The sequence below is a fragment of the Denticeps clupeoides genome, chromosome 9 (assembly GCF_900700375.1).
Source record: "Denticeps clupeoides chromosome 9, fDenClu1.1, whole genome shotgun sequence".
Taxonomy (NCBI): Eukaryota; Metazoa; Chordata; class Actinopteri; order Clupeiformes; family Denticipitidae; genus Denticeps; species Denticeps clupeoides.
In genome coordinates this window covers 11,660,526-11,685,209 of record NC_041715.1, presented here as the reverse complement: position 1 = coordinate 11,685,209, position 24,684 = coordinate 11,660,526, and the positions used below count along the sequence as shown (strand labels likewise).

The following is a 24,684-nucleotide window of genomic DNA, read 5'->3' as shown; positions in this document are numbered from 1 at the left end:
TATCGACGAAGACCATAAGTACTGTATTCCTGTTATTAACCAGAAAGTAACAGTTTATATACATTCATTATATACATTATAACATTCAAAACCTTAATTCATAAATTGATATCAATACTTAAAAAAAAAAAAACATTTATCATCACAAAAAGAGATGTCATGTTGATGGCCTGCTGAATCCAGCCCTTCCAGTTTCTGGCTTTGCGGGAACAATGCATTATGACTTGCAGATTCCATATGACTGTGCTCCACCCTGCATGGACCTGCCCTATTTAATCCCATTGCAATCAGTTTCCTGAAGAAAGAGAAACACACCTTGTTTCCTCATCCTTGACTCTGCATCACACACTGAAGATAAGACCAGTTCCCCCTCAATAACCGTTTAGCATTAACACAGTATCATCTGTGCATTTTAACTCTGATTGTAACAAAGAAGTTACGTGGACCCGTTCATCCAGGTCAGGGTTGAAGAGGAGCTAGATCCTGTCCTCACAATCTGAGCATATCACAAGAACCCTCAGTCCACAGCAAAATAAACACAGAATCCAGGGCCAGCCACACCCTACCTTCAACTGTGGGAAGAGACCCACCAGAATACGTTAAGAACATGCAGGCCCAAGTATCGTTCAAGGCTTTTGTAACGTAATGGGGGCAACTTGTCTGAATCCAGACCTTCCAATTTCTGGCATTGACACACACAACGCAGTAGTGACTTGCAGAATCTGTGTGACTGTGTTAAACCCCCTCTCTGAGCTACCTTCGATAATCCCACTGCAATCAGTCATCACAGCAAACTTCTCATGCTGACTTTGCAAAACACCCATACAGTACAGGCCAAACGTTTCTCACACACACCTTCTCATTCAACGTGTTTTCTGTATTTTCATGACCATTTAAGTTGGTAGATTCTCACTGAAGGCATCAAAACTATGAATGAACATGTGTGGAGTTATGTACTTAACAAAAAAAGGTGAAATAACTGAAAACATGTTTCAAGAGGTTGTCACCTGAAATGGTTTTCCAACATTCTTGAAGGAGTTCCCATCTCGACTAGGTTCAGGTCCGGTGACTGTGGAGGCCAGGTCTCCACTTTTTGTTAAGCACATAACTCCACACGTGTTCATTCATAGTTTTGATGCCTTCAGTGAGAATCTACCAACGTAAATGGTCATGAAAATAAAGAAAACACGTTGAATGAGAAGGTGTGTCCAAACTTTTGGCCTGTACTGTATATACCTACATACACCACTCAGGTGGAAGTATCACATTTATTTTTTTATTTATATGATATGTAGCTACATATATGAATGAAAATTACAAGAATAACTAAAAATGCAGGAATTTATACAAATCATCAGCAGTCATCAGCTGTGTCTATAAAATAGTGTCTATTTGTAGTGCTTAATAATAAATTCTATGTTGTCCCGGTACAAGGCCCATGTGTAGAGTACAATTAGACTACGGCCGAATTGCACTGTTTGAACTGGTTGAAGTGGACGTACTGAGCATGCGCAGACCGCACTGTGTCGGTAGGCGCGGTTCCGCCCTTTACAAAGCGCGCACGCTGCCGCGGTTCTGCACTCTCGGGTCTCGGGTCTCGGCCACGGTGCTTCGCTGCGTCTGGACAACATGTCGGGGAAGATCGTTCTGCATTACTTCAATGGAAGAGGCCGAATGGAGCCGGTCCGGTGGCTCTTGGGCGCAGCTGGAGTCGAGGTCGGTGCTGAACGTTTGTAACGTGAACGTTTTTTTTTTCTTGTTGTTGCATGACGGAAACTTTTCTTACAGTTTGAGGAGGTTTTCTTGACCACAAGAGCGCAGTATGAGAAGATGCTTGAAGGTTGGTCAGATCCTCCTCGTGTCATTACGTTCAGTTGCTAAATACCTGTGTAGTCATTTTTTTATATTCGGTGTCTGCACCATCAGCTGGAGACCTCATGTTCAAGCAGGTCCCTTTGGTCGAAATCGACGGCATGAAACTTGTTCAGACGAAGGCCATTCTGAACTACATCGCTGGAAAATACAATTTACTCGGAAAGGACCTTAAGGAGCGAGCCATGTGAGTTCATTTTGGTTGAAACCCATCATAGGTCCCTGTCCAAATTCTCCCACGCCTATGAACCAGAAGACCCAGGTTCAAATCCCACTTACTACTATTGTGTCCCTGAGCAAGACACTTAACCCTGAGTGTCTCCAGGGGGGACTGTCTCTGTAACTACTGATTGTAAGTGGCTCTGGATAAGGCCGTCTGGTAAATGGTGTAAATCTAAATGATGTTTTTTTTGCTGTTAGGATTGACATGTATTCCGAAGGCTTGAGAGATGTGATGGATATGATTACGGCTCTGCCATTTCTCCCACCGGAGAAGAAAGCAGCTCAACTGAAATCCCTCGAAGACAGCGCCACAGGCCGATACCTTCCCATCTACGAAAAGGTGCGTGACGGCGTTGTTCCAGAAGGTCCTCTTGTAGGACACCGTATGATAGTTGGCATGATAAAGTGTTGTTCTGCACAGGCTCTCACTGGTTCTCAGTTCCTGGTGGGGGACAAGCTGAGCTGTGCTGACGTTCATCTGATGGAAGCTTCTCTGATGCTCGAGGAGAACCTTTGCACAATCCTTTCCAGCTTCCCTAATGTCAAGGTGCATCTCACATAATTCCTCGTGCTCTTATCCTAATTATGGCTTTAGCGCCACCGTGTGTTGAGTATGTATACTATCGTTCAAAAGTTTTAGGAATTTTTAGTTTTAGAAATTCATGTAAAAATTATGAAATGGGTTTGAATATAAAAAATAACCAAAATAGTTATGTGAATTTGGCCAGTTTTATTGCTTCTTTAGTAGTGCACCTGGTTTCAGCAGCACACAAATATTTGAAAATGGTATTCTAATAATGAATGAACCTTTTAAAGTGAAAGAATTGGATTAAGAAACTCAGCATTCCATTGGAACTCAAGACTTATTGTTTATCATAAAGTTCCTCTCTATGTATCCAGATATTCCATCATTAATAGACAGCCACCACAGTCATTTACAACATGAACAAATTTGACCCATTTGATGTAAACTGTTGTTTCCCCATCCAAAACCACTATTGAATGGTAGTGTCATGGCAAAAGTATTAATTGAATTGCCAACACCTTACATAACAGAACAGAGAAAGAACCATTCTGGGAAAAAAGAAAATAGTAAGCAACACATCAGACTTCCTCTTCACTTCTCCATATACCAACATACAAGGGACAATGATACCTATTATAAGGCATGCTAAGCAGAGAACAAGTCAAACAGACACAGGCAAATTAGGCTGGCTTAAATGCCAGCCCAGCATGTTTTAAGCATGGGTCCCATGTTTTGTAGAAAGTGTCCAAGCAGAGTGCATCATAAATGTTATGCATTAGGGAAACGTTGTGGGAAATGTTGTGCTATGACTGCTTTGTAGGAACAATGTCACTATTTCAAAAAAGCAGGATGGCTGAATCATGTGCCCTTCTGGTACATAAAGCATGAGACACACAGGGTCCAGGGGTATAACTGAGTTGATGATGATAGACCATTCGTTCAGAAAATCCCACCAATAATTTAGCAGTTTTATACAAGACCAAAAGCAGTGAAAGTCAACCATTTCAAAGAATTTACATTGAACGTGTTTTTGCGAGAAGGTGTGATATATGTGTGCAATGCAGAATTTTAAACTAAACACATTACAAACCCAAGTACAAACAGATATGTCCATGGCACAAACCCAGACCGTCCGCCATTCAGTGTCTGTTACAGTAACACCAAGATCGTTTTTCCATGCCTGTTTAGTGGCCTTTGAATTTTTAGGCTAAGCTGGAGCTAAGTACAGGGTGCTAATACGTGTTTTTAGGGTGATTATGAGCCAGAGCGTCCTCAACAGGAGGCCTAGTAATGTCCGCCATCAATGTAGTGTTATGCCTTGTGGTGCACCTCAAGTTTGTCCAAACCTCCATCTGAGCTGGTCATTTGGAGCCTTGCCAATATGATAAGGGGCTTCCTTTTGCTCCAAACGAAAGCCCTCAGCCAACCTTCCCGTACCTTAATAACCTTGCTAGACAACGAGATGGGGGTCATTTGTAACGGGTACAGCGGGCAATTCCACAGAGAGAGGAAGAGGAGCCCAATGGTCAAAGTCTAAGTTTATGGTATCAAAAAGGGAGATAAAATACATTTTAAATAGCCGATGGTATGCATGAGTCATATACTGTATACCTACGTAAATATTACTCAGGCTTTAACTTTCTAAGTTATTTGAATGATAGCAGTGTTGATGTCAAGTGTCTTTAAATACCACCTTTATATTGTCGTTTTTGTTTCATCTGTTTCGCAGGCTTTCCAGGGCAGAATGAAGAATGTGCCAACAATCAAAAAGTTCCTCCAGCCAGGGAGCAAGAGGAAGCCTCCACCTGATGATGTCTACGTCAAAACCGTGATGACCGTGTTGAGGCCGCAGTTGTAGAGACGTACGCGCATGAGAAGCTGTCAGGATAGCTGATGCTTGTTACAAATGTGGTTGCGTATAGATTTTAACTTTGAAAATGACACTATTTTTTACACTATTTTGCTATTGGTTTTAAGCATCCATATTTTTAGAAACTTAAAAAAAAAATTGGATAGTGTGCATTGTCTTTAAACCATGAATAAATAGCCAGTGTTAAGCAATAAGGAATAAAAATTTCGACCTGGAAAATCTAGTTCTTTGATTCACAGAAATATGATGGGAGATCTTACAGCAAAGAAAGCCATGAAACTGACCAACGTCTATTACTAAAAGATGAAGAAAAAAAAATGGTGCAGATTCTGGTTTGTTGTAGTCTTGTTGTTTGGTTGGACAGGTTTTTCCATCTTTGAGAAACGATCGCCATCTAGTGCCAAACAGTGTTAAATGAACAAGGTCCCCCGATATTCTTGGATTTGTAAGGCCACAGCAGATCAATGCAGAATTTGGTTCTGACTCAGAAAAGCGTATCATCACATCTCAAGGTCGAATTAGGAAACATAACATGTTGTGTTTCCTTGCCCAAGAAGAATGCAACCAAGAAGCATCTGGCAAAAATATCAGCTGCAACAGCAAAGCAATCTGCCTTTTCTCATACATCCATATAGAACAAACATGTATTCGCTTTTCAGACACTGAATATTGAAACAAGAACAATTATCTACTATTCTGAACCTAGAGAAATCACATTTCTTGTTGAGTCAACCTGGTATAAAATGTATTCCCTGTATGTTATTTTCTCATGAGAATCCATGCAGCCTTACTTGCTGAAGTTGAAGAAATTGGTAGATTGGGTAGGTAAGATTGACAGGAAAAGCTTGCAAACATACAGAATAAGCATAATGCTGGGAGCTGGTGCTGGTCATCTTGTATGCACATTGTGAGAACACACCTTAACCCCTTCAGACCCGCAATAAAAAAACAATTAAAAACTATTTTCTGACTCCTCTCCAACTCTAACAAAATGATTTTTTTTAATCTCATGTTTTTAATAGTATTTCTTCATATCTACTACAATGAAAACAAGATGGACATAAAATGTCTGAAAAACTGCCAAAACAACTGAGTTTTTCCACATGGTAGTTAACCAGGTATGACCTAAACATCTGGAACTGGATGTTGGCTTTGAGTACAGATCTGAACATGAAGTTTTATATGTGTATCAAAGCCTGGATAGGGTACAGCGATGAGGGGCAGTGGTGGCCTAGTGGTTAAGGAAGCGGCCCCGTAATCCACCAAGGTGCCACTGAGCAAAGCACTGTCACCACACACTGCTCCCCGGGCGCCTGTCATGGCTGCCCACTGCTCACCAAGGGTGATGGTTAAAAGCAGAGGACACATTTCACTGTGTGCACCATGCTGTGTTGAAGTGTAACACAATGACAATCACTTCACTTTCACTTTACAGAGCTCATCACCAGGAAAACCTGGAGCCTTCAAGAAAAAAGAAATTTCACAATGTGAACATGCGGATGAACACAATACATGTATAACTGTAGATTGTCATAATCCGGTCCGGAAGGGGTCTGGGATCCGGTCTGGGATCCTAGAGTTTCACATTTGTCATGTGTTATGTTTCCTAATCGTTTTCTCCTGTTTAGTTGTATAAAATTGCCCTGTTTGTTTCTGTTTGCCGTCGGGTCTTTCTTATGTTACACGTGCGGCATGTTACCAGATGTCTCCCCTGTCCTGTTCTTCACAAATTAAACCCCTGTATCGTGACGTCGTGCGAATTTGTCCTTCTTCCTCGTCATCTCGTCTCATCATCTCTGTTCACCTGCCTCGTCATGCCAAATGGTTGTGACAGAAAGAGCCGACCGCATTTGGACACAGCCGTCGCCACCCCGCTGAGATCAAAGGAGCCGCGACTCGCCGGGAGGATGCCACCAGCCCCCTTGTCCCTGGCCAAAGTTGGCTTCATCTTCCGCAGGGTCCTGACGCCTGCCTCTCAGTACCGTGTCTGGTGGTGTTGAAGGTGAGAAGCGCCCATTCAGTGGGGCAAGCCAGAAATTGACTGGAGCAGCGGGCCCCTGCGGACGAGGTGCCGGTACCACACTGGCCTGAAGCCGTCTGCGCAGGACTACCGCCGCTCGTCCTTCGTGAATACCGAACCAGTCATCATTCATATTTCTCAGCTGTTCATCTCATCTCTTCTCGTCTCATCTCATCTTCCACTCGTGCTCATAATGACTCAGTGTATGGACTTCCTTCCCTCCTTTGTGGACTGCTTTGGCGGGCACGCCGGGTGTTGTGCCTAGGAGGGAGGGTACTGTCATGATCTGGTCCGGAAGGAGTTCCATGTTTGTCATGTGTTGTGTTTCCTCGCCCCAAACTCCTGAGGACTATTGGAATGGACATCAGACTTTGAAAAAGTCCTATACATTATACATATGATATATGTTCAAAATAACTTCTAACAGTTAAGATTATACTGGCTTCCAATTTGTTTGGCCAGGTTTATACCTTTGATTGAAAATAAACACTCTGCAGTTGCTCTGCCATGCATGTCTTGTCCGCTGTCTGTCACTCTCTCAGAGCATAATCAAGTCATGACATGATTGCGATTGGATGATCATGATCCAATCAGTAACCATCATTGCTTTCCTGATATCTGGGTGGTGGTAGCCTAGAACCAGAAGACCCGGGTTCAAACCCCACTTACTACCATTGTGTCCCTGAGCAAGACACTTATCCCAAAGTTGCTCCAGGGGGGACTGTCCCTGTAACTACTGATTGTAAGTCGCTCTGGATAAGGGTGTAAATGTAATTGCTGACATCATTAAGTTTAAGAGTATTTATTGGTTTAGAGACAATTATGTCATGTCCATTCCAAGGAAATGTGCCCGCCTCCCTCTCCTGTCCACAGGTGTGAGACTTCAGCCCAGCAGCAGCAGCAAGCAGGCACACCGAGGACGCATCTATGGGTGTGATAGGATTTAAAGTTCACAAAGACGCTGAAGTTAGCTCATTATTCACAGCTCCTCAATCGATCTGTCTGATCCACCTATCGCAGGCTGCAATACTACACAGGGATCATCACCATCACCATATACAGATTTAAAACACATTTCCTGGCTGTAAGCCTCGCTGAACTACACTACAATATGGGTACTAGAGCCTGCTGAGCAGTTGTAAAGTGGAACAGACTATTCTAGCATCCTACACGATGTTGTCCAGTTATGTCCTATTCGACCTGTTCGTTGTACAGAAAAGTTCTACTTTTCTCCCATTGAGATAACCTGTACAGTATTTAAGCTTCAGTTTTAGTTATTATAGTTCAGTGTGTATATATTTTTCTTTTATGATTGCACGATGGGGGGGGGTCTGTGTGAAACATTATTTCAATATGCGGTATACTGTGTATACTGTGGTACTGACAATAAACCAACCTTGAATCTTGAATCTTGAATCTTGAACCTTGAATCTTGAACCTTGAACCTTGAATCTTGAACCTTGAATCTTGACTCTTGAAAGAGGAGCTGCCCATGTCGCCCATATCAAAAACCGCCACTGACCCACCAGCTAAACCAACAAAACCATCTTAATAAAAGTCCAGTTGATCTAATAAAAAATGGTCCACGTTCCCAGTAGGATCCAGAGCCATTGTAGATTTTTTTTTAAAAGTTATGAAGAAGATTAAAGCTGGGCGAGGGGAATGGGGGTAAAAAAAAATGCGATGCCGTTTCAAATGTGGGTGCTTTCTCTCAAATGAACGACTTTTTTTTTTTTTTTGTTAGGTACATTTCAGTGCCTGAAAATAAAAGTGTTTTATTCATTATGGTGGACCCGCCAGCCTGGCCGCAGTAGAAGAGGTTGCGCAACCGGCGCCCCGCGTATATAAGCCGCCTGGGCGCCTCCGTCCCCGGTTCTCGGTTCTCCGGACGCCTGCAGCATGTCCGGGAAGGTCGTCCTCCATTACTTCGACGGCAGGGGGAAAATGGAGTCGATCCGGTGGCTTCTGGCCGCCGCTGGAGTCGAGGTTGGTGCCGGTCGGTTTCCTCCGCAGTTCGTGTGCGGGACGTGCGACGGGTCCAACACGCTGTCTGTCCCTTTCTCTTCCAGTTCGACGAGGTCTTGCTCACGAAACGGGAGCAGTACGAGAAAATGCTGAAGGGTGGGTTGCAAAAAGCATCACATCTGGATCCAGTGTACGTGGAAAGTGCTGTTTAAACGTGTTTCTGTGTGTGTGTGGCATCAGATGGAGACCTGGTGTTCCAGCAGGTCCCTTTGGTCGAAATCGATGGCATGAAACTTGTTCAGACGAAGGCCATTCTGAACTACATCGCTGGGAAATACAACCTGTATGGGAAAGATGTTTCGGAGCGAGCCATGTGAGCAAATGTTTGGTGGAATGTTTAAAGCGTGACCTGCAGAGCTGCCATTTCTCCGCCTTACGATGGACGCTTTGTCTTTAGGATCGACGTCTATTCCGAAGGGCTGAGAGATCTGATGGAGATGATGATGATTCTGCCCTTCACCCCACCGGAGAAGAAAGAGGCTCAGCTGAAAACCATCCAGGACCGCGCCACAGGCCGATATCTTCCGGCCTATGAGAAGGTCTGTAGGACCATTATTATAAAAGAAGAGAACGATGGCCAGACCGGACTTGTGATTTTACGTTGTGTTTTACAGGCTCTCGCTGGTTCTCAGTTCCTTGTTGGCGGCAAGATGAGCTGCGCTGATGTTCATCTGATTGAAGCCACGCTGATGCTGCAAGAGAAGTTTCCCGCAATCATTTCCAGCTTCCCCAATGTGAAGGTGCAACTTTACATTTACGCCATTTACCAGACGCCCTTGCCCAGAGTGACTTAGTCAGTAGTTACAGGGACAGTCCCCCCCTGGAGACACTCAGGGTTAAGTGTCTTGCTCAGGGACATGATGGTACTAAGTGGCGTTAGAACCAGTAATTTTTTGGTGAGTGTGTTACACACCAAGCTACAACCAAACTCATCATTCCTGATGGAACTGCACGTTACAAGTCATGTTTTACTACAATTTAAAAAAAAAAAAATTATTTCCCCCTTTATCCTGTGCTTGTGAAATGCACCAAACTGATTAGCATCTCCAGGGATGATTTCTTCACTAAATACAGGTTCACTCACATCACACTGAGGCAATTTTCATTTCAATTTCTAGACCATAATCTTATACTTCTTCTATTGAGTTATCTTCTGGATAACGCTGTGTTGTATTTCATTGTCATAGGCAGTTTGTGCGCATGGATTCACGTCCATTTGGTATTACAGGCCTTCCAAGGAAGAATGAAAGCTGTGCCGGCAATCAGCAAGTTCCTCCAACCCGGGAGCAAGAGGAAGCCTCAGCCCGATGATGTCTACGTCAAAACAGTGATGAGTGTGCTGAACATGCAGCTTCCTGTACAGTAAAATGGATTTGGGGACAAACACGTGAAATGCTTACAAGAATAGTTGATTAACATTACAATCAAACAAAGCAAATTTACATTTTTTTTTTTTTTTTCTAAACCATCCCAAGGTAACATTTCTGTCGTGTGTGGGACCAATTTCAGTGCTACCAAAAAGAACAATGATGTAAATCCTATTTTTACTCTGGGAAGAACATTTTCATACAAAAACCCATCCACTGGACACTGCAAAATTATGACCACCAAGGGTTTAATCATTTATCTTTATTGCTTCACCTCCACCAAAATAGGCCTGTTTTCTGCAAATTGACCTGAACTTTTTGCTGTAATTTGTAATGTTTCATAATAAAAGCCAGGGTATTATCATTAATCACCTTTTATCAGTCATTTGTTGTAGTAGCCTAGTGCTTAACGCACTCGCCTAAGAACCAGAAGGCCCAGGTTCAAATCCCACTTACTACCATTGTGTCCCTGAGCAAGACACTTAACCCTGAGTGTCTCCAGGGGGGAACTGTCCCTGTAACTACTGATTGTAAGTCGCTCTGGATAAGGGTGTCTGGTAAATGGTGTAAATGTAGTCATTTGCTCTGTCTGAAGAATGTAGCTTTGCGCCTCTTATAATAAGGCAAGTGGAAGGATTATGCCATTTACTATCATGCTGATATTTTATATGGTTTTATGTGCTATTGTAAGTGTCTGTTCTTTCATTCTGTCACGAGGGGGGAAAAAAAGCATGATCCTGCATTTGGTGTGAACTCTGGCCGTTGAGCAAGCATTTGGGTCATCGGGTGTGTTCTTTCGGCTTATGTAACCTGAGCGTGCACTTTTCTGCCAGAGAGTGAGTGTGGGTTGTTTATTTGCCTGGTTTTGTCACCCCCTCCCCTGCAGTTGTGTTACCAGCACGCCAACTACGAGCAAGGCGTGTTCCTTATCTCGTTGCTGCAGGACGTGCAGCATGGCCTTGACTGTCTGTCACCTTAACTCGACATTGGCAGCGTTTTTTTCATGTTGCACCCTGCAAATTAATAATCCAACTGCTTGTAGGTTAACAGGAAGGTCTGTTGGACGTTTCTGAAGATCCGTCATACTATGCAATAAAAGAAAAAACGTTTTGTTCATTTTTTTGATCATGTGCGGTACAAGTACAAGCACGGGTACAACACTACCATAAAGTGTTTTACAATGGCAAATAATTAAGCAAAGACAGAGATTGTGTTGTTAAACCTTTAATTGAAAATAACGGAACGTTTGTCTCGTTTTGGAGAGGAAAGACCTTTGTGTGGGGAAGTAAGAACAGCGGTAGGGTGGTAGAGAAAACACATTAGGCAGACAGTGTGTGTGTGTGTGGTGTGAGAGTAATGTGTTGGAGCAGAGTAGCTTAAGAGAGGTAGAAGTACACAGTTGAGGCCTGAAATGTGGATTTTTGGGCTTATTTGGCACCTAATGAAACAGAACCATGTGCCGGTTTGGATAAGATGTGTTGTTTCATGGATGTTCCATCTTCCCAGGCTCTCTTATGTCGTGCCTCTAGTGGTCGCAGCCAAACAGCTCCTGCGGCACACTCTTGGGTTCAGGGTCGTGCTTCGCTGTCTCCATGGCCATTATGCTCTCAAAGTGGTAGAGATGACCACCAACCACAACCCTGACGCCATCGCTTCCGCACATCACGTCGTCTACGTACTTGAAGCGGGTGAACGGAATTTCCTTGCTAGGCACTCGAGGATTGGCCTGCATGTCCACCTTATAGAGTGTCTTACCTGGAAGATACAAAGTTGGTGAGCATTTGCATTTACCTCAATGGCGTAATAATTCCACTAAACATTCCCACTATACTAGTCGTCGATCTTTTACACATGGGTAAAAATACCTTTAATGATGTGTACAATGTGGTGATCTTTGCAAATAAACGCCGCATCCACAGGCCCCTCAATTCCCAGCACTTCTTTCAGAGGTTTGGGGTAGCCTTCAAGGTGTGTGTGGGGCTCCCCAATCTTGTAGACAAACACTTTATCATCCTGTAAAGAAAAAAGATTGGAGAAAATGAATGTAGTTCTGTTCGAATTACAGTGGCAGTGGTGGCCTAGCGGTTAAGGAAGCGGGCCCGTAATCAGAAGGTTGCCGGTTCGAATCCCGATCTGCCAAGGTGCCACTGAGGTGCCACTGAGCAAAGCACCGTCCCCACACACTGCTCCCCGGGCGCCCGTCATGGCTGCCCACTGCACACTCAGGGTGATGGGTTAAATGCAGAGGACAAATTTCACTGTGTGCACCGTGTGCTGTGCTGCTGTGTATCACGTGTGACAATCACTTCACTTTACTTTACTTTACAATGCTCAGGTGCTTTGTGCTCTCTGCAAAAAAAGCATGGGTGCAAGAGAATGAAACGTACTTTGATCATGTAGAAGTGACCATTGTAGGAGAAAACTGTATCAACTTCACTGTGGAGCTCCTTGAAGGCACTCTCAATGGTGTCAGCATGCATTTTCTCACCCTCCACACGCAAGAAGTGATGGCCTGTAAATGGTTCGCAGAAAACACGTGCTGTCAGTTATAGGACGGTGCCTATAACACGACTTATTTTCCATCTGGCCTTTTGTGAATGCTGAATGATCTACTCCACTGATCAGAGGAAAGTATCGATCTGCATGTTTGGCTTGGTAGCACACATGGTCTGGAGATCACATTTACCACAGTGCCACGAACAAGTGGTACTACAGGCAATTACAACAAAAGTAAATCCAGGAGGGATGGAGGAGGGTCCAGGAGGGTGCTTAGTGTTGCCCGGTTGGGAAAATAGGCATCTGAAAACACTGCTTACATGTGATTGATATGTCTAATGCAGGTTTAAATTGTACAGAATGTGGAAAACGTTGGTCTTTCTCTATAAGAAACAGATAACTAGCAAGCAGTCCTTTCTGACTTGATGGGATTCCAAGCGCATCAAACAGCATCTGATGTACAAAACTGGATAGATCATTCCAATTCGAATGCCAGGATTTAAGAGCAGCAACGGGAAAGTAAAAAAGACATTTCTTTTCGGTTACCTCTGAAAGCATATACGTTCCCCCCATCATCAGAAGTGATGGCATCAAGGTGCACACGGCTGCACTTCTCCCTCTCAACATGGTCTTTGTCATCACCTGAAGCAGGATGGGGAAATGTTTAAAACAAACTCTTGAATAATTCTGTTGTATATTCTCCACTTAGAAATCTACCCATAGTTGTCTGCTACTTTCTCTGCCCCCCTTTTCGCTCACCGTACTTGGAGCACCTCATGAAGTACTTTCGAGCGTCCTTGGGATACCTTCCATGAACCTCTCCTGTCATGGGGTCAAACTTGGAGAAGTCGTGTCCATGGAAGCAGTAGTAATGTCCAAGCCAGCGGAAGGCAGAAGTGCAGTTGGGCATGCCCTTAAACACTTTCTCGTCCACCTTTTTGGTTTTTACGTCAAAGTGGTAGATGTCGTCGCCTGCAAGAAGGAGACCTGACTATTGCCTTCCTGTGGGCTCATCTAATAACTGGATTTTTTTATGTCTTTTGCCAGTTCACCTTTGAAGAAGATGACCAGGTTGCTTTTGCAGTCTTCCTCGGGGCATTCAACAGCAGCATCTAGATGATCTGGGATTCCAGGGAAGACATCCTGGATATCTTTGGGGTACCCTGGCTCCAGTGTATGGTTGTAATAGCTGAACACTTTGGTATCCTTCAAAACAAGGGAAGGAGGGATTAGTTGTACATTTACTAGTTATGGATCCATTTCCTCCTAATGAATCAATGGTCTCAGAACAGTGGTCATGGTCTGTCATGTCATTTTGGGTGTTTCCCCAAAAGACCCATGGGACCAAAATGCTGTTCACTTTTCGTAATTTTGTCATTGAAGGCTGAATGAAACATGCAGGCCGACGTGACAAAATTTTGTCCATTTCAGACTGTTGCTCAAAATTGCACATTTTGTCCTCTGATTGCTACGCTGTTTGGCCTTTTAATCACTATAGAAACCATCCTCATGCTTTATTCCATAAAACAATGATTGCAAATTGATGGACAATATTATACTTGTTATATTTTTTCTGACTAATATGATTTTATTGTGCTGTTACTATTTCTGTTACACCCTAATTTTAGAATATCATACTTGTTGAAAAGCTTAAATAGGTTGTTTATTTATTTTTATGTTATGAATTTGAATTTATGTTATGAATTTGCTTATTAGGCTACATTTTATAATGTCAATATGCTAATGCTAAATCATTAAATGTAATGGTTAGAATTCAATTTGCTGTCGTCCATAACATTAATCAATACTCTAGCCCTCTCCTGCCAAAGTGGGATAGCCATGGATCACATATACATGATAAAAAATGAAATGAATAGTTAAAGGATGTAGTGAATGCATTAATACAGGTGGAACTGTACCAGGAAGAAGAAAATATGATCATGATGCTCCGGTGCATCTGGGATGTGCATGCGGAAGGCAGCATCCACATGGCCCAGGTGGTGATGTTCATCCAGCTCCGCAAAGGACGCATTGGCAAGCTCCACCTTTCCATGGAAGCCCTTGAACAGGTGGTCACCTTTGAGGGTTGAATAAACAGGATTGCATTTGTTTCTCCATCATTTCCCCCTCATGTTTCTCTTTACAGCTACATATGACCTTCAAGCATGCAGCAAGGTCTTATTAAAATGGAAACATTTACTATCAGCCAGATGCATCTTCTAAATCGATAGGTATGTCATCTTCACCTTTGAAAAAGTATGGAACTCCATGCTCATTCAGCGCAATAGCATCCATCTCCATTCCTTTGCATCGATCAAGTGCAGCTCCATGGTGATGTTCGTGCCCTTTGCCTGCTTCATCTGGACCAGGATGGACATTAAATAACATAATCGTGTGTTATTGCTAATAATTCCTTGTAACACTTTTTCCACTGAAGTTCATGATAATACTACTTTGGCTAAATATTGATGTGTCATGATACTTTTCTTATTTTGTATACTGATCCAAATTCCAATAATACATAGTTTAGGTAATTCTTACTTTTGTTGTAACCAGTACTTACCTCCTTGTTCATGACCATGACCTTCATGATGGCTGGAAAGAAAAAATATATTTAACTATCATAACAATTGAACAATTCTAGTAGCTAGAATGTGTAGAATAAACAGAAGTCTCTTTAGACTGAAAAATTGTTCAAACAGAAGCAACAGACTGAAAAATAATTAAAAATAAAGATAGACTCAAGCACTTACGAGGGGGCCGCAAGGCTCAGGGACAGAGCCAGACTGAGACACGCAATGTGGGAGAGCAGCCTCATGGTGAGCAGGTCCTCTGGAGCAACCTCTGGAAAGAGAGCTCGACTGGGGAAGGTGCAGGACCTGCAGCTGGACCACAGCCTATATAACAACACTGGGAGAAAAGGGGTGGTGGGCAGAGTTGGCAAGAACTGCTATTTGGAGAGCATGGGGGGTGGACACGCACGCATGCAACCACACATTTTTAGACATAAGCAAAGCCCTACACCTACACCTTTGGCCCCTTCCCAAAAACGTGGTCAAGGTACGTAGAGATGTTTCAAGGAAAATATTTTGCCTTATCTACGTAAAGAAAAAGATCAATATAGACTGAGCTGCCTCATTTCTAGGCCATTTGATACATTGCCCTGTCTGAAAATACAATGCTTGAATAAAAGAATTGATGCAAAAATATAGAATATGCCAGAAATTCAATTGCGTTAACCTGCTTTTCTAATGTACCAATTTAAATTAATTTGGAAAAATTATATTAATTAAATATATATATTAAATATATATTTACAATATGTTAAAGGATTTTTGATGATTGAAGATTTTGAAGCTTGCTTATTTCCCACCCCCGCACGTCGGCCTAGGATTATGGAGTGTCCCAGAAGAATATTCTATGGTTACACACAGTAGGCATAAAAAATAAATAAAGCAAGTTGGTGCCCTCTTCTCAGTCTGGAGTTTGATTGGATAAACATTAGCATAATGTTTTTTTCGATCGTTCCATCTTAGATGTGGAGATCAACGTCGAGCCATAGCTGTTTAAATCACTATCCCAGATCTTTCATTAACACAAATAATAAGATGGACAGCCTACACTCACAAATTAATTTATTATTAATAAATGGATTAATATGTTGTGCTAAGTGCATGGGGTGACAACCTTGTCATTTAGTCAACCGTCCCATACGTACAAATGGACAGGGTTCACTTTAAAGGCAAATTCAATTGATATTATCCATGGCTCCTCTTTGCAAAAGGAAACTTTTATGGATGCTGCCACTAGCTCCATCCTCAGGACAGATTACATATATTGTCCCATATTGTGGACAGTTTGATGGAAACAGCAGATCTGAATGGCTTTTATGACCATTTTATGGTCCTCATGTCCTCACGACCCAGGCCTTCAGAGTTCCCATCGTGCATCCAGTGCCCTGAGATGAACTCTGGCAGCCATGGCCCTGATCTGGATTAAGAGGTTCATCTACCGATTACAAAGGTCATGATAATGCTCACACTACACCTTTACATTTTACTACATCAGTGCCAATAATCAACATTTGGGTACAGATGGAGCTCAGCTTTCAGGATTTTAGCGGCAAGTTTTCCAGCAGGTTGATCAAATATTGGTGTATAATCCATAAAATTGTACAGTTTGGTTGACTGAAATAATACAGTTGAATACAGTTTAATTATATGACAGTATGCATACATTTATTCAAAATCAGACTGTGTGGGAGACATTGTTCCAAATAGCATTTATTTTTACATTTTCTTTCATGCTAAAAGACAGATATACATGTGATAAACAGCACAATTTTTGCAAAACTCCAGCACAAACAGTAAACATGCTAACTGCTATCCACCAGTCGTTTATTCTCACCGCTCCTGCACAGCTTTTGCTGGGCTAAAGGGCATCAGAATGAGGGACGTGCTCACCACACAGTCGGCTCTGATCAGGCCTCACGTTGCCTGAGTCACTGACCGTTCGGCCCTCTTCCTTTGGACGCCTCCCCTCTTGTTGAAGGCCACACTTGCTCTTCGCAGAGAGGGCATGCTGCCAGCTTCACAGACCTCTGTACCCTGATGATCCCACAGCCCACAGACCCACTGCTCTGCCTGGCTCTGTGGCATCAAGCCTGTGTAACTTCCAAATGTTGCTGCCTTTTGAAATCCAGAGGTGCTATGTAGTACTTACTTTCAAATCCAAGTTCTGGAATGAACTTGCAATAACATCTTGCAAGTGTATTCTTTGCATTCTCAGTCTACACATGTTCTCATTCAAATGTGAAAACATATTGGCTTCATCAGATGCATCTGTACATCTAACGCCAGTCATGCTGGTTGCCAGATCCAGTTTGCACATTTGCACAATCGGCAAATTACCAGAATCCCTTATTCTGTGTGTGCCACTTTGTGACCAAATGGTACGGACCAGGTACTGACCCCAGGCCCTGTTCATGTTCATCATTTGTAAAAAAAATAACGTTGTGGGGATTTACATCCACAAATTAATTAATGCTTATTAGTGTTGAAACACCCGCCTTCTGAAGCATTTGTGATTTGTGAAGGAGGCGACAATAATTGAATAGAAGGACACAAACAGAACAGATCATTCTGACGGATATAATGAGCTAAGGCTTAAATAAGGACTGATGTACAATGTGAAAAATATGAGCATAATCGTGGACAATCAAGACAGGGTGTTAATGAAAAACAGTATCTGTGTCCATAACACCAGTGCCACTAGTGGCTCAAGGAAACAAACATCATGATATGACACTATAACATATTTACTAAAACAGGCTAAAGTATAAAAGGGTTCTGGGAAGAACATTTTGAATATCAGAAAATTAGGTTCCCTTGACAAGCTGGGCGAACTGTCAAAAATGCAAATTCCTGTTAGAGAATAGGGTGCAAATTGGTGCATCGCTGTGCTGGGACATGGCTTGAAGCCCAGAAGTCTAGACAAGCTTTTCTAGGAACCTATGTGGTGGGCTTTACTTGTCTGGGTGAAAGTTGGTGGGGATAACATCCTGGGATGTCAAGTACTTCAGACAGGGCCAGGATCCCTATGTCTTAAAATGCTGTAAGCAGCATTTCAACAAAGTTGCAATGCATGCTGCACATTAAGTGTTTTTTTCTGCATTGCATTAGTGGGAGTAATTCAAATGTATTAAATAAATAAAAAGCCTGACATCCACTGTCTGCTGGGATTGATGCAATTCACAAGTAAAAGGCTGAGGTGAGATTTGTAGAATTGAGCAAGAATTCATGGTAATTAAAGTAATTCTGTCTGCCCTCACCTCTGTCTGTCTTCATCTGTATCGTGTTTCAGTTCGCCTCAGCTTAATCTGTCTGCCCCAATCTCCCACTGCATTACCCTGCACCACCACTGTGTATGCCCTCTCTCTGATTTCTTACTTTTTCCCATGTTAGTCACAATTAAATGTTCCAGATAATCAATAAATATTAAATATAAATTGCCCCTGCTAGTTAAAACACAACTTAATAGTTGTTCATCAAACCTGAGTTCAATATCTCTAGCCACACCCAGAAGATCCAAAGAAATTCAGGAACAAATACAAAAGTAATTGAGATCAATAAGTCTGGAAAATGTTTCTAAAACTTTGGGATTCCAGCAAACTACAACGAGAGCCATTATCCACAATCGATGAAGACATGGATCTGTGGTGAACCTTCCGGCTGACCACAACATCCAGAGAACTTCAGGCCTCAGTTGCCTCAGTTAAGATCAATGTTCATGTCTCCACCATAAGAGAGACTGGCCAATACCAAAATCAATGCTGAACAAAAAGAACATCAAGGCTTGTATTAATTTTACCAGAAAACATTTTAACATTCCCCAAGACTTTTGGAGCATGTGACCTGAGAAAAAAACAGGATTTATGATGAGGAGCCTATTTTTTGGTTCTGGGCAGGGGGCGGAGCTAGAGGAAACCAAGTCAACTCAAACTGATATATATATTTATGATATATCTATATGGTGGTGGTAGCGTGATTGTCTGAGGCTGTTTTGCTGCTTCAGGAACTGGAAGACTTGCTGTGATAAATGTAACCATGAAGTCTCCTGAAGGACATTGTCAGTCCATGTTTGTGACCTTAAGATGAAATGAACATTGGTTCTGCATCAGGACAATAATCTAAAACACACCAGCAAGTCCACCTCTGATTGGCTGAAGAAAAAAATCACCTTAAAAGGTGATTTATGCTCAAAAACCAATGTGGCTAAACTACAACAGTTCTATAAGTGAACCAAAACTCCTCCACATTGCTGTAAAAGACAGCAGTTGTAATAAAGTCTTGATTGCAATTGTTGCTAATAAGAGTGGCCCGACCAGTTACTAGGTTTAGGGGTGAAATACTCTGTCACATAGTGTGGCCTAGTGGATAAGGAAGTGGCCCTGTAATCAGAAGGTTGCTGGTTCGAATCCTGCCAAGGTGAGGTGGCATCACTTTATTTATTACATATTATTATTATAATAAAATCCTTCACTTAACTGTATTTTGTGTTTACTTGTGTTTAGAAATATTTACATTTGTTTGATAATCTGAAATATATAAATGTGACTAACATGGGAAAAAACGAAGAAATCAGAGAGGGGGGCAAACCCGTTTTTTAAACCACTGTCTGTGTATGTGTGTGTATGTATATACAACATATGTATCCTTTTGTTTTGAAGCACTTGTGACTGGGTCCTCCATCTTGTGACACTAATAAATATAAAATGATCCCCTGTAAGCCATACAATATCCTCTGCTGTCTTGTTGCAGCAAAATATAAATTAACCAATTTAAGCATGTGCAAATATGACCTCCTTTATAGTTCTTCTACTGTCTGTGACTGTAGGCCCCTCTAGTGGTCACAACGCAGTAGCTGAATTATCAAGTTGGGTGTCAAATGCTGATATTAAGAAGATTCTCTCACTCTTCCTGTTCCAGCACTAAAAGGAGATACCCGGAGGTCCCTGAGCCACGGGGCAGTATAGTCAACCTGTCACTCAGACTTTGTGGCAAGATTTGTGTGTGTGGATGTGAAAAGAATCTCTCTGTGTTAATATGCAGTCTAAGATGTTGCTAGGAAACACTGCATAAGCTGCCTGCTAAATATACAGTTCTTAAAACCTATATAATGTACACAACATTATACGGATTTCTTGATAAACTGTACCAAAGCCTTATCATTCAAAGAGCATCATTATAAAGGATCTACATTTAAGCGTTATGAAAGAGACCACAAGCTAAATCCTAGCCAAAACCCACCACGTTCTACAGAGACAGGCGACTGAGAACAGCTTGCTTATTTACTTAATGTGTACACAGCAAGAATGCTAATGTTAAAATCTGGTGCTCTGGAGCTCATTCATTTCCAGTGTAATTATTGCCCACTACAGACCTGAGAGCAAGTAGACAAACAGAGTACTCTGGAAAAGATTTAGTCATGTGTGAAAAAAAGTGCTATAAAAAAAGCTTATAGAAAATTACAAATTACAAAGTGGGCAATCAAGAACATTTTATTAAAATGACTTTGATTAATGGGAAAGACCTTGAGGAGGACCCAAGTGCAGGGCAACATTTTGTTTATTTCACAGAGAACAAAACTGAGCAGCAGTCTTTTCTCTGCTCTTCACCATCCACTCCACTGTAAATCCGTCTTTGGAAGTTTCTTAGTTTTGAGTGATCATGTGACAAGGTCAACATCCATGAACTGACCCTATCTGATAGTTAACCTCCCCTCAAGGTTTTCTTCCTATTAGAGGGAGGTCTTCCTTGCCACAGTTACCTTTGGCTTGCACACCTGGGGCTTTGAACACTGTTCTATTTGTTTTACAATGCTCATTGAAAAAAGCACCATATAAAAATGAATTGATTAATTGAAACAAGGGGATATCAAGCCCAAATCACACACATGGAAAAGAGGCTTTGGAACAGTTTCAGAGAGGACCCAAATGTCTGGCTTGAACTGCAGGAAGTTCGTTTGGGGTGGGGTGTGCTGATGGGGTGCGAGTGGGTGCAGGTGTTTCATGTTAGAATGAAGGTGACCATGGATCACTGCCCTCTGCCTTCAAACCTGCATCATGCCTTATAGATTCGCTTGTGCAAAGGCAGGGACTTTGTAGGATTATGTTCAGGGGTATCGTCAACCAATTATTATGAAGCAGGTACTAATGATCGCCAATTTAACATATAAACAGAGTAATTTACTGGAACAGAAACAGCTACGTAGGAAGCTTACAACTCTGTGGACCAGTCAGACTCTGCTACCGAGATGAGGTTCTGACAGTTTCATGACACATGTCATATATGACAAGACTGTACACAGCAGATGTGATGTTCAAGCTTTTTTTTTGAAGATGCACGAAAAAACCAGGCAATGTCAAACACATGGTTGTTGTCCAAGGAAATGGAAAAACTGAAATCAGAAGGTATCCAGCTCAGAACTGACAGAAACTAGTGTGACCCAGGTACATCCATCTACTGTCGAGAGAAGTCTGGCCAGAAGTGATCTTCAGGGAAAAGTAGCAGCCAAAAGCTACACCTCCGACATGGAAACAAGGCCAAGCGACTCGCCAGGAAACCAGGAAAGATGCCAGCAGGTTGGGACTCAAAATAGTAGCAGAAGGTGGTTTGTTCTTCAAATGCCTGGTGATGGTTCTTTGCAGGTTAGGTTCTGCATTTCTGCAAATATAGTTGGATGTTAGGTCAGGATTAATGATGTGTTCGATGTTAAGAAATACTGGCAGATACTTATCCATCATACAATACCATCAGGTAGGTGTATGATTTCTGCTTAAATTTCTACTTCAACAGGACAACTACTCCAAACAAACCCCAATGTCAACATCAGTATATTCAATGTTAAGAACATGGAGATTGTATGACACCCCCATCTACCTGCTGATTTTCATAAAACATAATTTCTTTATCATCTTCCACAATAAAGAACAAAAATCCTTTGCAAGGATGTGCACTGGCCCAAAGCTTGCTGTGGCTCCGTTGCCGTCCATCCTATAGACATGAAGCCATGATGTCAAAGTTCTCATGCAATACAGGTGTTGCAGCCAGTTTGGTACAGGAGAGTCTACGTTGATGTAGTGGAGTAACACTTTATAAACCTCAGCAACTGTCACCATAATAGAAAACCAACTATTCGAATTATAGATATAAAAACACCGTAGCTGACAAAGAAAATGAGATATTATTTAAAACATTTATTCAGGTGGCCTCACACCGCTAAGGTCGTGAGTTCTAATCCCGACTCGGACTTGTGTAGAGTTAGCATGCTCTGCCCATGTACCGTCCCGCCGCCCAAAGGCATGTACACTAGGTGAAGTGAATGTAGGTGCATGTTGGTGTGAGTGATTTATGTGTTTATGTGAATGTCCTCCCCACTGAAAGTGAAATGAATGTCATTGTGCTCCACTGCAGCACAGCACACGGTGAGACAGCAAAATGTGTCCTCTGCTTTTAACCATCACCCTTAGAAAGCCTCCCGGGGAGCAGTGTGTGGGGATGGTGCTTTGCTCAGTGACACCTCGGCGGCTCAGGATTCAAACCGGCAACCTTCTGATTATAGGGCCGCTGCCTTAACCGCTAGGCCACCACTGTTCCTTGTGCCCTACAAGTCCATTTCCCAGGAAAACCCCATACAAGTCTTGACAAGGTCATTTGGTGTCAAGCCATCAAGACACTCATGGTGGCAGTGATTCCTCTGTGTTTCCCCACTCTTGTGAACTTTGAACCATATAGTACAACATGACGTCATCAGTAGCGGGTGGTGATAGTAGACACAAGTAAACATGAAGTAGCTGATAAGCTGAAAAAGGTCACAATATTTCTGCAGCCTCAGATCATGTGCCACTATCATAATTTTCCATTAATCCATTTTCACCTGCTTGTGCATTTCAGGGGTCCTCAGTAACTTATGTTTTCAATCCGGAGCCACAGGAATACCCTCACAATTTTGAAAATACTACAGTAAAAATCTATTATTTTGCCCTATAAACATCTTAGGATAAGAATAAATTGGTTTAAAAGCTCTGTAAACAAATTCTACATGTCTTTAACATGCATTTCCAAATTCAAATGAATTTGAATGATAGTGCATGAAGAGACATTTTACATTTTACATTTGCAGCATTTATCAGTCGCCCTTATCCAGAGCGACTTACAATCAGTAGTTACAGGGACAGTCGCCCCCGGAGACACTCAGGTTTAAGTGTCTTGCTCAGGGACACAATGGTAGTAAGTGGGATTTGAACCTGGGTCTTCTGGTTCATAGGCGAGTGTATTTTCTCCTTTATTTACTGAAAGAAAATAGATCGTCAGATGAATGTTGGATGAAAATAACCATTGGTTATTTACAGACTTTTTCACCGATGCTCCTTCTTATAGCTCAAAAGTTGCTACAGCACATGAAGTTGCTGCTGTTTGGAACCTGTTGCCAGATGAAAGAGTGTGATCTTGTGGCCATGGAAACAGCAGCAGTGACTGAGCCCGGAGGAGAGCAGATGTGCTTCTGGGCAGGTGGGAGCTGCGACTTGAATTTCACCGGCTTAGTCATAGTGTCAAAGTGGAAAGATGTATTTTCCATAAGCGCACACACTTTTTAGTGACACGGACAGACGTGAATCATCCAGCAAGACGGCAGCCACAACACAGAGGTCAAGATATCTTTCCAGGAGGTCAAATCATTTCCAGTTGGCTTCAATACGCCTACATGAGATTATTAGGCTTCAAATGGATGCATGTAGAAAAACAGGTGATTACAAAACAGCAATTGTGGACAACGTACACAAACCATTCATTTGCATTAAAATGCCTGAGGTAAAAGACTACAAGAAGAAGAATTTTTTAAAACACAAAAATTATTTACATTTTATTATTTGGCTTCAAATCTACTTAATCGAAAGTAAAAGTACATTCATTTCACTATGGATCTAATGTGTGGGATTACACAGAGATTAGACTTCTCATAAACACAAAATATTGAGAAAGAAATCACTACAAAATAAAAGGATTTAAGGCAAGGCTTTTAAGAAAAGTTTTTTTTGATATACTGTGAAATGCAGTGTAATTTAAGCCAGAAAACAAAACAAAAAAAAACCTGAAGGGACTGATCAGGGAATCAATAGCCATAGATTCTATATTGGCTACTTTAAACAGAGGACCATCTGAATGGATGGGGAAGTATGCATGGATAATTTAAATCTAGGCCAATTTCCATCGATCTTTGCCTCGACCAAATATTGATGAATCAACACTAACTGCTAAACTGCAGGTCAAGTTAAAAGTGGTTGCAAAATTCGGTGAACTTTAGAGACTAAACTATTTCTTTAATAAACATTGCAGCTATTGCTACAATAATGAGTCAGTATGCATTTGTAAATGCATTGTGGCAATGATTCAAAATTGAACAAGAGAATACTTGCATTGATATTTGACCAGTGGGATCTATACTTTCCATGTATGCAATTATAAAATGTTGTTTTTCATGTAGGTGTTGCTGACGTTACGTATTGATTGACTGATTTTTCCATATTATTTGAATGACCACCTCATCATCCTGGCGTAAAGGCAGAAGGAGGAAAAGAAAGCGATTTGCCGTAATACAGCCCTCCAGCTGGATATCATGGTGGGCCGCTCTTTCATCACACTCCTCTGTAAAGCTGATTTAAATTCGGTGGGTGGAAATGTTCCTGCATTATTGCTGGCCATATGAAAATGTATCATGAAGATCA

General features: G+C 42.0%; 3 protein-coding genes across 3 annotated transcripts; 2 read left to right on the top strand and 1 right to left on the bottom strand.

Moving 5' to 3' along the window:
• The first annotated feature begins 1,534 nt into the window (after positions 1-1,534).
• LOC114796615 (glutathione S-transferase 3-like) lies at positions 1,535-5,452 on the top strand. Its single transcript, XM_028990956.1, has 6 exons — positions 1,535-1,716; positions 1,789-1,840; positions 1,927-2,059; positions 2,293-2,434; positions 2,516-2,641; positions 4,350-5,452. The coding sequence occupies exons 1-6, from the start codon at positions 1,630-1,632 to the stop codon at positions 4,476-4,478; spliced, it is 669 nt and encodes a 222-aa protein (XP_028846789.1). The 5' UTR covers positions 1,535-1,629; the 3' UTR covers positions 4,479-5,452.
• A 2,861-nt stretch (positions 5,453-8,313) lies between these two features.
• On the top strand, positions 8,314-10,270 carry LOC114796554 (glutathione S-transferase 3-like). The gene is made up of 6 exons (XM_028990807.1): positions 8,314-8,496; positions 8,580-8,631; positions 8,716-8,848; positions 8,933-9,074; positions 9,150-9,275; positions 9,764-10,270. The coding sequence occupies exons 1-6, from the start codon at positions 8,410-8,412 to the stop codon at positions 9,899-9,901; spliced, it is 678 nt and encodes a 225-aa protein (XP_028846640.1). The 5' UTR covers positions 8,314-8,409; the 3' UTR covers positions 9,902-10,270.
• Positions 10,271-11,427: 1,157 nt separating this feature from the next.
• Positions 11,428-15,216, bottom strand: hpxa (hemopexin a). Its single transcript, XM_028990808.1, is given in 10 exon segments — positions 11,428-11,657; positions 11,768-11,915; positions 12,290-12,414; positions 12,945-13,028; positions 13,116-13,370; positions 13,451-13,604; positions 14,318-14,475; positions 14,645-14,758; positions 14,962-14,993; positions 15,152-15,216. Coding segments are annotated over 10 exon segments (1,365 nt in total).
• Between the last annotated feature and the right edge of the window lie 9,468 nt (positions 15,217-24,684).

Bases quoted from the DNA above. Each gene is read 5' to 3' on its own strand.
- LOC114796615 (XM_028990956.1), top strand. From the start codon at position 1,630: ATGTCGGGGAAGATCGTTCTGCATTACTTCAATGGAAGAGGCCGAATG. The intron at 1,717-1,788 runs GTCGGTGCTGAA...CTTTTCTTACAG, and splicing joins TGGGCGCAGCTGGAGTCGAG to TTTGAGGAGGTTTTCTTGAC. The intron at 2,642-4,349 runs GTGCATCTCACA...TCTGTTTCGCAG, and splicing joins CCAGCTTCCCTAATGTCAAG to GCTTTCCAGGGCAGAATGAA.
- LOC114796554 (XM_028990807.1), top strand. From the start codon at position 8,410: ATGTCCGGGAAGGTCGTCCTCCATTACTTCGACGGCAGGGGGAAAATG. The intron at 9,075-9,149 runs GTCTGTAGGACC...TGTGTTTTACAG, and splicing joins ATCTTCCGGCCTATGAGAAG to GCTCTCGCTGGTTCTCAGTT. The intron at 9,276-9,763 runs GTGCAACTTTAC...TTGGTATTACAG, and splicing joins CCAGCTTCCCCAATGTGAAG to GCCTTCCAAGGAAGAATGAA.